At 60.3% G+C, this 12,589-nt stretch overlaps 2 protein-coding genes across 9 annotated transcripts in view; one reads left to right on the forward strand and one right to left on the reverse strand.

Annotated features, from left to right (window-relative positions):
* The first annotated feature begins 697 nt into the window (after positions 1 to 697).
* Positions 698 to 12,589, forward strand: part of PCBP4 (poly(rC) binding protein 4) — a 17,241-nt gene continuing 5,349 nt past the window's right edge. The window contains exons 1-13 of one of the 8 annotated variants that reach the window (XM_012735265.1): positions 705 to 874; positions 6,941 to 7,085; positions 7,233 to 7,256; positions 7,363 to 7,395; positions 7,607 to 7,723; positions 7,891 to 8,022; positions 8,178 to 8,306; positions 8,563 to 8,637; positions 8,809 to 8,853; positions 8,930 to 8,993; positions 9,111 to 9,163; positions 9,255 to 9,424; positions 9,639 to 9,836. In XM_012735265.1, the coding sequence (XP_012590719.1) occupies positions 7,005 to 7,085; positions 7,233 to 7,256; positions 7,363 to 7,395; positions 7,607 to 7,723; positions 7,891 to 8,022; positions 8,178 to 8,306; positions 8,563 to 8,637; positions 8,809 to 8,853; positions 8,930 to 8,993; positions 9,111 to 9,163; positions 9,255 to 9,424; positions 9,639 to 9,684 (969 nt within the window). In that variant the 5' untranslated portion in view covers positions 705 to 874; positions 6,941 to 7,004 and the 3' untranslated portion in view covers positions 9,685 to 9,836. Of the gene's footprint in view, positions 875 to 4,580; positions 4,666 to 6,016; positions 6,546 to 6,940; positions 7,086 to 7,232; positions 7,257 to 7,362; positions 7,396 to 7,606; positions 7,724 to 7,890; positions 8,023 to 8,177; positions 8,307 to 8,562; positions 8,638 to 8,808; positions 8,854 to 8,929; positions 8,994 to 9,110; positions 9,164 to 9,254; positions 9,425 to 9,638; positions 9,837 to 9,860; positions 10,752 to 12,589 lie in introns of those variants that run through there. The other 7 variants (XM_004676105.2, XM_012735261.1, XM_012735264.1 and 4 more) reach the window with 7 other exon arrangements.
* GPR62 (G protein-coupled receptor 62) overlaps positions 10,841 to 12,589 on the reverse strand; it is a 2,881-nt gene continuing 1,132 nt past the window's right edge. Inside the window, exon 2 of the mRNA XM_004676574.2 lies at positions 10,841 to 12,545. Within this exon, the coding sequence (XP_004676631.1) occupies positions 11,433 to 12,521 (1,089 nt within the window). The 5' untranslated portion in view covers positions 12,522 to 12,545 and the 3' untranslated portion in view covers positions 10,841 to 11,432. The remainder of the gene's footprint in view (positions 12,546 to 12,589) is intronic.

Below are 12,589 nucleotides of genomic sequence, written 5' to 3' on the forward strand. Positions count from 1 at the left end.
GAAGCTCCCGGGGGTACACCGTGGTGACACCGCCAACTCTGGCCCCGAAAGACGGGGAGGAGGCCCAAGATGCGCGAGGTGGGACCGGGAGCGGAACCCCTGAAAGGCGGCGCCCGCAAGCACCCGGGGCTCGCGCTCCCTGCGCCTTTGCAGCGCAGCTGATCGCACTGCGCTTCGCTTGCCAGCGCCTGGAAGCCGCGGGAGCCGAGATTTGCTCTACTCGCCGACAGAAGGGATGGAGGCGCAGAGGACCGCTTCCTGCCCCCGCACGCAGCTACACCGCAGTGCCCCCTTCGCGCCGACCCCCGCCCGAGACGCCAAAGCCAAAACGCCAGGGGATCGCGGCTCGCCCGGGGCCCTGGCGGGTGACCCGGAGCAGCTGGCAAAAGAAGGGGCGGAGGAAAGGGGGTTGCGGGGAACCGGCGAGGCTGGACCTGTCGTCCGTACGTGCGCGGGTCGGTGGCCCAGGGCGTCCCTGCAAGGCCGCCCGCCAGCCGCAACACTTACCTCGATCCACTTCTGCGCCTCCGAGAAGGCGGGCTCGGGGGGCGGCTCCGGCTGCAGGGGCTGAAGAGCTTCCAGACCGCGAACGGGACAAGCCATTTGCGAAGCCCCGCGTCCACTCGAGCGCTGGGCCGCCGGGATGAGAACGGCCGCCGCCGCCGCCGCCGCCGCCGCCGCCGGGCTGGCCGGGGGGTGGGGGGTGCGGAGCCGGGCTCCGGGCCGGCCGGGCTCCGCGCCTGTCAAACCCCTCATTGTTCGCAGCTGATGTCACTCGCAGTTGTGAGCGGCCGCCTCTCCCAGGGACAATGTGGGACTGAGCGGCCCAGCCGCCGCGCCGCCGCCGCCGCCGCCGCAGGACAGCTCCAGAGAGGTAGGGCGCGGGCCGGGCGGGGCACCTCGAGCCGCGAAGTTTGGGGGTTCGGCCGGGGGCGGGGAGCCCGCGCCTGAATCCACAGGCCAGGATCCCAGGTTTTCGGAACTGGGAGACTGCGAGGAACACGTTCAGTGTTCCACATGGGCCTAGGCCTGCACAGGTTGGGGGCGCTGGTTGGTCAGAGGAGCCCCAGCACTGGGGGGCGACTTCCAGGACATCTGAGACCCCAGATTTGAGGCTCTCATCGCATCTGCTGTTTCTGTCCACCGGATCTGCTCCTCTCTCCATCTTCTGCCCTGGGTTCTGAGTGCCCCATCTGACATTCCCCTGCAGATCCTGGCCCAGCACACACCCCTTCCCATTCTCTGCAGCCTTTGTGAAGGGGGGGTGGTGGGAGGGGTGGTCAGACCATACTCCTCCTCCAGGGAGGAGTATGTAGAGATGCTATTTGGGGGTTCAAAAGTGACCCTTCCTGCCCTGTGACTCTTCAGCCCCTCAGCACTGACTTAGCTTCTGCTGGTCCTGGGGTCTTTAGGTGGGTGGGGTGGGGTTCAGGCTACTCACTTTAGCCTGGCCCTGCTTGGCCATGAGAGGGAGGTGCCCGCCTCCTCACTCCCCTATTCCAGGCCCGCCATCTTGAGACCTGTGGCACCCAGTGCCCCACCCGGCCCCAGCATCCTGGGAGTGGTCTGCAAGGGGATGCACCCAGGGTCAGTTGCATAGTCTCTTCCCAGAATGTGGACTCTTGTTCCCACCCAGCCCAGGATGATCATCTTGTTGGATGAACAGGGCATGTGTCCCCATGGGTTTCTTTCCTCTACAGAGATCTTAGACCACAGGAACTCCTTAGGAGCTTAAACCTTAGCTCTAGCCCTCACTGTTTCCTGGGGTTGCCCTCATTGCCTCAGAGCCAATACCTGGGATCCTATCCTCTTCCCTTCTAGTCCTGGAACCCCCTCAACCTCCAAGGCACCCCCATCCCTGCCCCCAACCCCCAGACTTCATCAGCATGCAGGCTCAGGCTGCCCAAACACAAGGGGATTGTTCTTCTTGCATGCTCAGGGTGGGGGGCTGGGAGCAGGCGGCCCACACACCCTGGCAGGCCCAGGCCAGAGGGAGGCTGGTTGCCCCGCCCTATGTCCCCAGACAGGCTCTGTCCACCCTCCCTGCTCCCATCACTGCCTCCGTTTTAGCCTCCATCACATTTGCCCAGTGGTACAGACCTCATGAGAAAAGAGTTCTGAGTCATATAGGTGGACTCCTGGGTCCTCCTAGCTCTGCCAGAGGCCTCTCATGTAAACTTACACACAATTCCCTTCCTTGTGTCTTCGATTCCTCTCTTGATTGGTGAGACACTTCCAGATGTGACAGGTTGAGCCCAACTTTGCAAAACCTGTGCCACAACCCAGCTCTTCTAAAACCCCAGGAAGAAATCCGCTCTGACTCCCCAGAAGCTTCAAACTATAGCACAGATCCCCCATCCTAGTGATGAGCTCAGAGAGCCCCTAGTCCCAGAGAAACAACAGGAGCAGGGGATGGGGGTGCTAAGGAAGAAACTGGGCATCCCATCTAGGTAGATCCTGCCTTTCCCAGGTGGCTTGTCCCCCATGCTCTGGGTTCTCTCAGCCCTCCCTCACTGCACCTCAGGGACCCTTAGCCTCAGCTCTGGCCTCTAACACCTCCAGGCTAAGTGAGTCCTGTCTTCTTTCTGCACACTGATTCTGATCTTGTCTCCTGCTTACCTGAAGCTCTCTGTGTAGTAGAAAGACAGGCTCAGGGCCTCTCTGGTGGCCCTGTCAACCAGAGTTCAATCCCCGGCCAGAGAGCTGACCTACAAATGGCGCAGCAGACCTTGCCTGTCTCACCTACTGCTCCCCTCAGTAGTGTATTTCAGTCCATCTGCCTATTCTGCTCCCCACTCTGTCTCTGGTGAATCCTCTCACTCCCTGCACCTCTGGCCTACACCCCAGTTCTTCAATGTAAAAATTTAAAAAAAAAAAAAAAAGATAGGTTCAGAAATCCCCATGGGGGATTCTTTGAGTTGTAGGCGCATCTTTGAGGGGCTCATAGGCCCGAGTGACCACATCTGAATTGAAAGGTTGGAGATGCTTTCACTAGGAGGTGGCATTTGAGAAGGATTTTGACAGAGTGGGGAGGATGGGCATTCAAGCTGGGATCAGCTGGGCAAAGGACCAGAGGCCTGGAGGCGCTGGGCGTGTTTTGCAGCTTGGTGTGTGTGGGGGTTGGGGTGGAGGTGAGACAAGAGAAGTTGGCAAGAGCCACATCATGAAGGACCCTGACTACCTGTCTATGGGGATCAGCCTTTATTTTTTGGGCACTGGGGAGCCAAGGATAACTGTTGAGCCGCAGAGTGACAGAGTCTCCAGCATGAAGAACGGAAACTAAACAGGTCTTTCTCAGCTGGGTGAGACGTGAGACGATGGGTACCAGTGGGTGGGGCTGACTCCACTCTGACTCCCCAGAAGCTCTTGGGCCTGGGCCTGCTTTAGTTTCCCTTGGTCTGAAGCCTCCTTGGGGAGGCTGTAGCACTTCTGGCACCCAGAGCTTCCTTCCCCACCAGGCACTGAGTCCACAGATAGTACTGGTCAAAGCCTGGAACTTGAGGACCCCAGGCTATGCCTCCTTCTGCACCCCTTCCCCCTTCAGCCGGTTCTCCCAAGAACTGGGCATGAATGGCCGTTCTAGGAGACTGCAAGGCTGAGAGGCTGGGGTGTGAGTGTGTGGGTCTGAAAACGTAGTGGCAGAGCTAATCAGGGAGGGTGAATATGCCAGAGAAGGGGTCAGGGAGTCAGGATCCCTCAGTGCTGGCCCCCCCAGGCCCACTGTCTACCTCCCTGCCACGCCCTGCCTTTCCTGATGCCCTGAGCCATTCCCCAGCATCACTGGGTGTGGCCAGCATGGCTGCTGTGGAGTAGGAGTAGGAGGAGGCTGCTCCATAGGAGGTTGGAGGAGCTGAGGGGGATGTTGAGGGATGTGAGGTGGGGGGTAAACTGTGGGGCTTGAAGCTACCCCACTTCCTTATCCAGGCAGGTCCTAAGCCTTAGTTGGTCCAGCCGCTCTGGCCTGCAGGGCCTAGGGAATCCCCCAAGGGGCAGACTAGTTCACTTGAATTGCCTGGCCCGGGAGCCCTCCCCTCTCTGGATTGTTCTTGCTCCAGAACAAAGCCAGGGTGGACACTTGATCCCTGCATGTGTGGGGCGGGGGGAGCTGGCTAAGCCCCTGGCCCTTTGATTGGGCAGCTGTCATGAGAGAGAGACAGCTGGGGGGGAGGGGCAGGAAGGGGCAGCTACCATCGCTTACACAGCTGTCACCCCCCCTCCGCCCCCTTCAGCCTGAGTGGCAAGAAGCCAGGGACAGAAGGAGTGGGCACAGCATCTGGGGAGGGGACCTGGGAGCAGGAGGGAACGTTCGAGGTCAGAGGCCTGGTCTGAGCTTGGTATGTTCTGCCAGGGAGCCCTGCTGACCAGACGGGGCTGGACACCCCCAGAGGTGAGCTGGAGGTCAGTGTAGCATGTCTCATTGCTACCATGTGAGCAGCTTGCAGGGACCCAGAACCCACCAGGCTGGGGCAGCAAATGACTCCCCAGAGCCCGGGGTGAGGGCTAATAAGGCTGCTTATTCTCAGGGCACCTTACAAGAATAATTTGGGATATGTGTCAGCACCCCTTATTTCTACCTAAAGGCAGCAGAGACCTTGAGGATCCCTCAGAACAGCAAGGACACAGAGAACACCTCTCCCCTTTCCCCTGCACACAGACATAGAACAGGTGGGTAAACTGAGATCCAAGTCATGTGAGTGCCTGACCAAGGTGACCCACTGAATTTGGGGCAGTGGGGCTTTGCTGCAGAGCTAAGTATCTTTGTCAGGTGGGAGTCCCAGTTCCGGCACAGCCTTCTGTCCTATTATTCCTGGAACCTCATGCTCCGGAAGTGATGTGGAAATGGTATGGGGACAGCGTTCTGGAGCTTAAGACCATGGCTCTGGACAAGCTAGCCAGGCCAAGGTCTCAGAAATTACTAAAGCCTGGTCCTAAAACCTTGGAAGGTCCCCCCTCTCTGAAGAAGATTGACAGACCCAGGAGCAGCAGGAAAGGGGAGGCAGATTGGGGCTCTGACAGCCCCAGACTAGCCGGCTGGACACACTCATGCCCACTTCTCTGTGACCTTGGGCAGGGTACAGACCCTCTCAGGCATCGGGTTCCCCTTTGGTAAATTGAACGGTTCCGCTAACCAGTGTGTTCCGGGCACCTTCTCTGGCTTGGCTCCGGGTGGCGCGCCAGGGACACAAGGAGAAGGAGGCGCCTTGGCTCCTGCTCTAAGGGGCTCCCGGGCTTGGCTGTCCAGGGAGACAGAAACCAAGCACGTCATCACAAGCGCTTTGATGGGGGAAGTGCAGGCAGCTGGGGGAATGTTATTAGCAAGGGCAGCCAGCGTGAGACTGGCCAGGATGTTGAGAGCACAGTGCATCCACCATCAACCTCTGACCTCTGGAGGTTCTATGGACAGAACTTGAATAGAGGAGCAGGTGCCTGGGGAGGCAGCACTTTTCGGGTGCTTGGGAGGAGGACAGCGTTGTCACCCCCTTTATATAAGGTGAAGAAACAGAACCTCGTGCCACACTGGCTTGCTCAGGTTTCCTGAGAAAGAAGACTGAGACACACCCCCTCCCACTCCATGCCCAAGCCCTGACTAGCCAGGGGCTTCAGGAGAGGGCACTGGGCAGGGCTCCATGCCCTGTCCTTATGTGAGGATATAGCAGGGGGCTGAGAGGACGGCACCCAGAGGTTTCTGGAGTGCTCCAGACCCAGAACACCCTCCTTCACTCCCACACCCTGCGGGCAGGAGGAATTTGCAGGGTTAGGACTCAATCTTGGCTCAGGCTTGGCACCAGCTTTCTGGTCCCCCAGTGAGCTCCTCATCAAGGCTGAGCCTTGGTGGCAGACAGCAGTTGGAGGAGAGGGATTTCCAAGCAGGATTAAGGTTCAGGATTAAGTAGGGGCACGGAATAGGGTCGGGTGGGGAGGGCTGGCGGGTAGGGCAGGCTGGCGGCTGGGCTAATCCTAGGGGCTAATCTCTGGCTCCTCCTTCCTTCATCAGTTAAAGGCCTTGACATTCCCCAGCCCCCCAAATTCCTTTTTTACCCATCACCCAGTCCCATAGGGAAGTATTTTCTCTATTTTATGGGTAAGAAAATTGAGACTCAGAGCCCAAATGACTTGTTTCTGGTACAGTAGAAAGTGCCCCAGGCTGGGAATTTGGCCAGTGTGGACACTTCTTACGTCCTCAGCACTTAGGAGCCGGCTGGGAGCACCATTATGCAGCCTGTGATCCCGACACCCGTTCCCTGCCTGGGACTGCTTGGAGCTGTCTGCAGGGAGCTTTGGCTCCAGTGACCTCTAGTTCCTCTGGCCTCTGGAGGTGGGGCGCCCAGACCACCCCTACAAGCCTTTGCCTCACCATCTTCACTTATCCAGCTTTTACCACACCCCAACCCCCACAGCTGCTGTATTTTTCTCTCTAGCTGCTCCTCCCTGCTCTAGCCAGTGGGGCTCTGGCCCCGGACACAAGTGACTCTTGTTTGAAGTAACCTTTCAACCTTAACTAAACCTTCAAGGCTCATCCCACAGGCATCTCCTTTTTTTAAGAGGTGAGAGAGGGTCTCCTCCTCTTTGGCTCTCCTTAGGCCTCCTAGTTAATTCTTCTGATATGGGGGGGGGGGGAAGGGAAGAATACTTGTGGACATGGGTGCCCACCCTTGCGTGTGTTTCTCTCACTTTAACTCATAACTCTTTAGGATTTGGAACTGGCATCCCCTTCTCACAGCTGGGGAAGCTGAGGTCCCGCTGGGTCCCACGAGGTCCCACGGCTGAGAGCTACACACAGGCACACTGGCTTGGAGGGCGTCTGAAGCTTGGGCTCCACTCTGCCTTTTCTGAGGGTTTGACCAGCCCAGTTCTGGGGCCCCTGTGTCAGGGCAGGGGCCACAAAAGAGGGCTGGGCTCCTTCCTAACCCCTTTCCCGCTACCCCCACCCCCACCTCAGAACCGGCCAGGCTGCGGTGTGGACACACTCCCAGGCCGCTGTGGCCCCAGCCCCGCCTGACAGGATGAGTGGATCTGATGCGGGGCTGGAGGAGGAGCCAGAGCTGAGCATCACCCTCACGCTGCGGATGCTGATGCATGGGAAGGTGCGTGGTGGGGCTCCCCTACTGCTTGGGAGGGGCAGAGGGCGCGGTGAGATAAGGCCTGGCTCACCGGATGCCTCCAGCTTGGCTGAGGGGACCCCTGCCCATGGACTATTGGTGCCTCTGACTTCACTCTTATCTTGCTTGCAGGAGGTGGGCAGCATAATCGGGAAGGTAGGTGCCCAGCATTGTTCTGTGCGTCTCTTTAACCTGAGGCCTCCACCCAGGACAGGAGACAAAGGCTGCTCAGGCTAAAAGTGATTCTCTTTGTCTCCCGCAGAAAGGAGAGACTGTAAAGCGAATCCGGGAGCAGGTGAGGATGGAGTTTGGGGGGAAGAGCCCAGGACACCTGATTTGCAGGGGAGGGGCGATCCCTGCCCCATCTCTGGGAACCCTGTCTGAGTGCCCCTGAGGGTGGCACGCTCCTGCCTTGGCTCGGGCCTGGTGAGTGGGTGGGCAGACAGGCTCCTGGTGAGGAAACAGTGTGGTAGCTCTGCTGCCCGGCTCTTGTCCTGTGCTCACAGAGCAGTGCCCGGATCACCATCTCTGAGGGCTCCTGCCCTGAGCGCATCACCACCATCACTGGGTCGACGGCGGCCGTCTTCCACGCGGTCTCCATGATCGCCTTCAAGTTGGACGAGGTCTGTGCTGGCCTTTGTGGGAGGCCAAGGGGGGTCCCAAGGAGGAACAGGACCCTGGTTCCAGTGGCCGCTCTGGGTGGGAGGGCAAGCCCGGCAGGGTTCTCTTCTTGCAGTGGGATGGGGAGCAGCAGGCTGGTGCATCGGCAACTCACAGTTTTCTTGCCTAGGACCTTTGTGCTGCTCCTGCAAATGGTGGGAATGTCTCCAGGCCTCCAGTGACCCTGCGCCTGGTGATCCCTGCCAGCCAGTGTGGCTCCCTGATTGGGAAGGCCGGCACCAAGATCAAAGAAATCCGAGAGGTGAGAAGGAGGAGATACCGTCCCGGCCAGCCAGCCCTCCACTTCCGAATGGGGTTCTGGGCTATGGCTTCTTATCCCTTCGGGAGCTCTGAGCCCCGGTAGCCCTTCTCTGGGACATGGGAGTAGCCAGAGGGCACCCTTTTCTCTGCTTGCAGACCACAGGTGCTCAGGTGCAGGTGGCAGGGGATCTGCTCCCCAACTCCACAGAGCGTGCCGTCACTGTGTCCGGGGTGCCTGATGCCATCATCCTGTGTGTGCGCCAGATCTGTGCTGTTATTCTGGAGGTGCCACTCTGGGGAAGGGGGGAGGGTGCAGGTGATGGTCCCTGAGCCTGCCTCCACACACCGTAAGCCCTACACACAATGCCAGGTGTGCCAGGTGGGGGCAGGCGGGGCTGCAGGGATGGATTAGGAGCTCCAGCATGTCGGGAAGTATTTACCTGTGGATCACAGGGAGGGCCTTAAGGACATACGCCCTCTGTGGAGGTGTCAGTAGGGCCTGAGAGGGTTCTGACAGAATCTCCCCACTTGTGCCTTCCAGTCCCCACCCAAAGGAGCTACTATCCCATACCATCCAAGCCTCTCCTTAGGTACTGTCCTTCTCTCCACCAACCAGGTGAGGGGGACCAGAGGGAGGGGTGGGAAGTATTACTAGAGAAGGTACTGAGATGGGGGATGGATGGAGGAAGGAATTGGGGGTCCACAAAAGTGGGGAGGGGGTCCATGAAAGTGGGGAGGAGGTCTGGACTTGTCACAGCAATCCGCTTGTCACCTTTTGTCCCCACAGGGCTTCTCCGTCCAGGGTCAGTATGGAGCTGTGACTCCCGCTGAGGTGAGTGACCCTGAGCCCAGCAAGGCCCTTCCTGAGCCACGCCTTCTCTGACTTCTGACCTTCCTTCTCCGGACAGGTCACCAAGCTGCAGCAGCTCTCGGGCCACGCTGTTCCCTTCGCCTCACCCAGCATGGTGCCAGGTGAGAGTCCCTGCAGAAGGAGCAGGGACAGATCCCAAGGGGCCAGACACCCCCCGAGCATGATAGGGAGGCAGGAAAGGCCCAGAACCATGCCTGATCCTTCTTCTCCTCACTCAGGACTGGATCCTGGCGCACAGACCAGCTCACAGGAGTTCCTGGTTCCCAACGATGTAAGCAGGGAATGGGCATTTGAGGGTGGGTAGGAGCTACTTGGGGTGGGCTCTGGGCCTCACCTCGGATTGAATTCCGCCCTCCCCCCAGCTGATTGGCTGTGTGATCGGGCGCCAGGGCAGCAAGATCAGTGAGATCCGGCAGATGTCAGGGGCACACATCAAGATTGGGAACCAAGCGGAGGGCGCTGGCGAGCGGCACGTGACCATCACTGGTTCGCCGGTCTCCATCGCCCTGGCCCAGTACCTCATCACTGCCTGGTGAGTATGGGGGGGGGGTAGGCGTGTTGCAGAGATCGTGGGGTTTAGACGCCCAAGAAACTCAGGAGGGATGGGGAGAGATGACCTTTCTCCGTCTGGGTCTGTCCTCTGCTTCCCCAACCCTGCCTAACTCGCTCCGTGTTGCCCCATCTTCCCCTCTGTATCTGCCACTCACGCCCTTCCCCGTCCCTTTCTGTGTCCCCTGGGTCTTCAGCCTCCTCTTTGACCCCCTCGCCCCATGCTGTGTCAGCTTGTCCTAGCTTCCCATCCTCACCCTTCTGCTTTGCCCTGTTCTCCCCAAACCCGCCCATCCCCATGTCAGTGGTCTCAACTCCCCACCCCTCCTTTTCATCTAATCTCACCCTGTATTTGCCCTCACTTCCCCCTCTCTCACCCCCCTCTTTCCTCTCATCTCCCCCCATATCCCTCTTTCCAGTCTAGAAACGGCCAAGTCTACCTCTGGGGGGACGCCCGGCTCAGCCCCTGCAGACCTGCCTGCCCCCTTCTCACCGCCCCTGACTGCCCTGCCCACAGCTCCTCCAGGCCTGTTGGGCACACCCTATGCCATCTCCCTCTCCAACTTCATCGGCCTCAAGCCTGTGCCCTTCTTGGCTCTACCACCTGCCTCCCCAGGGCCGCCACCGGGGTTGGCTGCCTATACTGCCAAGATGGCAGCAGCCAATGGGAGCAAGAAATCTGAGCGGCAGAAATTCTCCCCCTACTGAGGCCAGCTGAGGCACAGGCTTGAGGGGTGGGCAGGACCACCGGCCGGGGGCTGTCTCTACCCTCAACCTGCCCAAGGAAACTCCACCCTGGAGTCCCAAATGCCGCTAATGCCCAGACGCATGGATGCACCTCCCCACCCCGCCCCAGTCTGTGGGAGTTTCTCCTCTCAGAGCACCCAGTCTGGGGGAGTTTCTGGCCTAGTGTTCTGGGAGCTGTGGCCCCAGGGAAGGGGTTCTACCCCTCAGCTCTGTTCTTGAATGCAGGGAGCATCTTTAGTGCCCCTACTTTGGGGAGTCATTCATGTACTCTCTACCCCTTAGGGCTTCCCAGCCGACTACCCCCCTGTGGGGATCAGGGAGGAGGGTTGGGGTCCAGCTGGGGGCCATGCTTCTCCCCACCTCCCTGCAGATTCCTGCTGCTTCCACTGAAACCCTTTTAACTGGAATGGACTGGTTGGGCTTGGCAGAGGCGACCCATAGAGGGAGCACTGCCAGGTAGCTGGGGGAGTGGCATGGGGCAGGGGCCGAGTTCTCAGCAGCAGACACTCTGTACAGTTTTTTTCAATTCCTGTTTTTGAATAAATATTCTCAGAGACCAGGAAGCTGTGAAACACTGTGGGTATTGGGATGCAACCCCCTGAAAATGGGTGTAGCTGAAGTCCCAAAGGACCCCCAGTTGTGAATCCATCAGTTCCAGTTGGGCCCTGGTCCCTTCTCCATGCCAGATTGGGGCGCCAGAGCCCTGAGGGGGTCGTGTTAGCCAGCCTCCTGCCTCTGGCACCAGGCTGACCAGTTGTTTTCCAGGCATTTTAGAAGCCGATGGAGGAGCTGCAGTAGCTTTGTCCAGTTTCTTCTGGGTGCAGATGCCAGGGAGTCTCCCACTGGCTCCTCCCGCTGTGGCTGTAACGCAGATCCTGCCCCGCTTGGCCCACCCCTGTGGCTGTGAGCTCTAGAGCCCTGTTATCTTGTGTCCCTGGCACCTCTACTCCTTTGGCCTGGGGACCGTCCATATGTACCCAGAACAGCTAAGCTAGAGCAGCCCTAGACGTGGTCCAGGCTAGAGATGGGGAAACCGAGGCCCACGAGGCCCGTGGGCTGCAGGACCTAGCATTCCTGGCTACCAAAGTCTTTGGCCCTCACCAGGCGCAGGTACACGTTCTCCCAGTTGGAGCCAGAAGCCCAGGCAGGCCACCTGCTACAACCTGTGCAGGAGGCTGGGTGGTCCCGTCTGATACCCCCGCCCCTGCTCTCCAGTCCTGGGCTCAGCTTGGGAGAGAGATGGCTCACGTGGCTTCTGGCATGTGCAGCTCCTCCCTTCTTGCCAAATCCAAGTCTTGTTCTGGTGCCTCAGAATGACCGAGGGCAGGGTCGCCTGGAGGTCCCTGGAGGTGCTGCAAGAGTGCCCGTGGATGCCAGGTCCTTGGATTACAGGCCCGTGGTGGCGGGGGCAGGACTTGGCGAGCGAGGCGGCCCAGTGCCCGGCGCACAGGGCGCTGCAGTAGGCCATACAGAAAGGGGTGAACTGCGAAGGCTGAGTAGGCCACCCAGGTGACAGCGGTTTCCACTGCTGCGGCCTGCACAGCAGGCGCCAGACACGCACAGCCGTAAGGAAGCCAGCAGGCTGCGAATTGGCCAACGGCCAGCGCTGGGGCCAGGGCTGCTTTGCCGCCCGGCAGGCGAGGCCTGAGGGGTGGCAAGATGGAGAGGCGGCTATCTAGAGAATCAGAGCGTGGACGGGACTCCCGCACCGGCCTTGGGGGCTGCAGGGCAGCGCGGCGGGCCACGAGGAAGATACCGCTATAGGCCCCAAGCAGCAGGAAGGTGGGCAAGGCGAAGGCCAGCAGCGCCCAGAGCGGCCGGAAGGGCCCGAGGCCCCCGGCTAGCACGGAGCAGCGAGCTGGGGCGGGGGGTGCGGAGGGCGGCCCGAGTAAGGAGAGTGCGCCCAGCAGGCCGGCCACCGCCCACAGGATGGTGAGCACCAGAGTAGGCGGAGGCCAAGCGCTGGGCCGCAGCGGTTGCACTATGAGGTGGTAGCGCGCCAGGCCGAGCGCCGCCACGCCTAGCGTGCAGGCGGGCAGTAGCGCGGCGGAGAGGAACCGCGCCGCGCGGCAGGGTGCCGGGCCCAGGTGCATGCGGCCCAGCCCCGGCGGCGCCGCGGCCAGCAGGCCCAGCGGCATAATGGAGGCCGCCGCTAGCAGGTCCACGATGCACAGGTGCATCAGGTAGAGCGCGTCGCGCAGTCCTGGCGTGCGCAGGACCACGACTAGCAGCGCACCGTTGCCCAGCAGCGCAGCCGCCTCCAAGACTGCCGCCAGGACCCAGGCCATGGAGCCTGCTACCTCTGTGGCCGTCAGCCCTGTGGTGTTGCCCATTCAGTGCTCAGGCTTCACCCTGTGCTAGGAGGCAGAGGCAAAATGGAATGTTCCCTCCCGCCACCCCC

This window comes from Condylura cristata, unplaced genomic scaffold (genome assembly GCF_000260355.1).
Source record: "Condylura cristata isolate star-nosed mole 26May11 unplaced genomic scaffold, ConCri1.0 scaffold00004, whole genome shotgun sequence".
NCBI classification, from domain to species: Eukaryota; Metazoa; Chordata; class Mammalia; order Eulipotyphla; family Talpidae; genus Condylura; species Condylura cristata.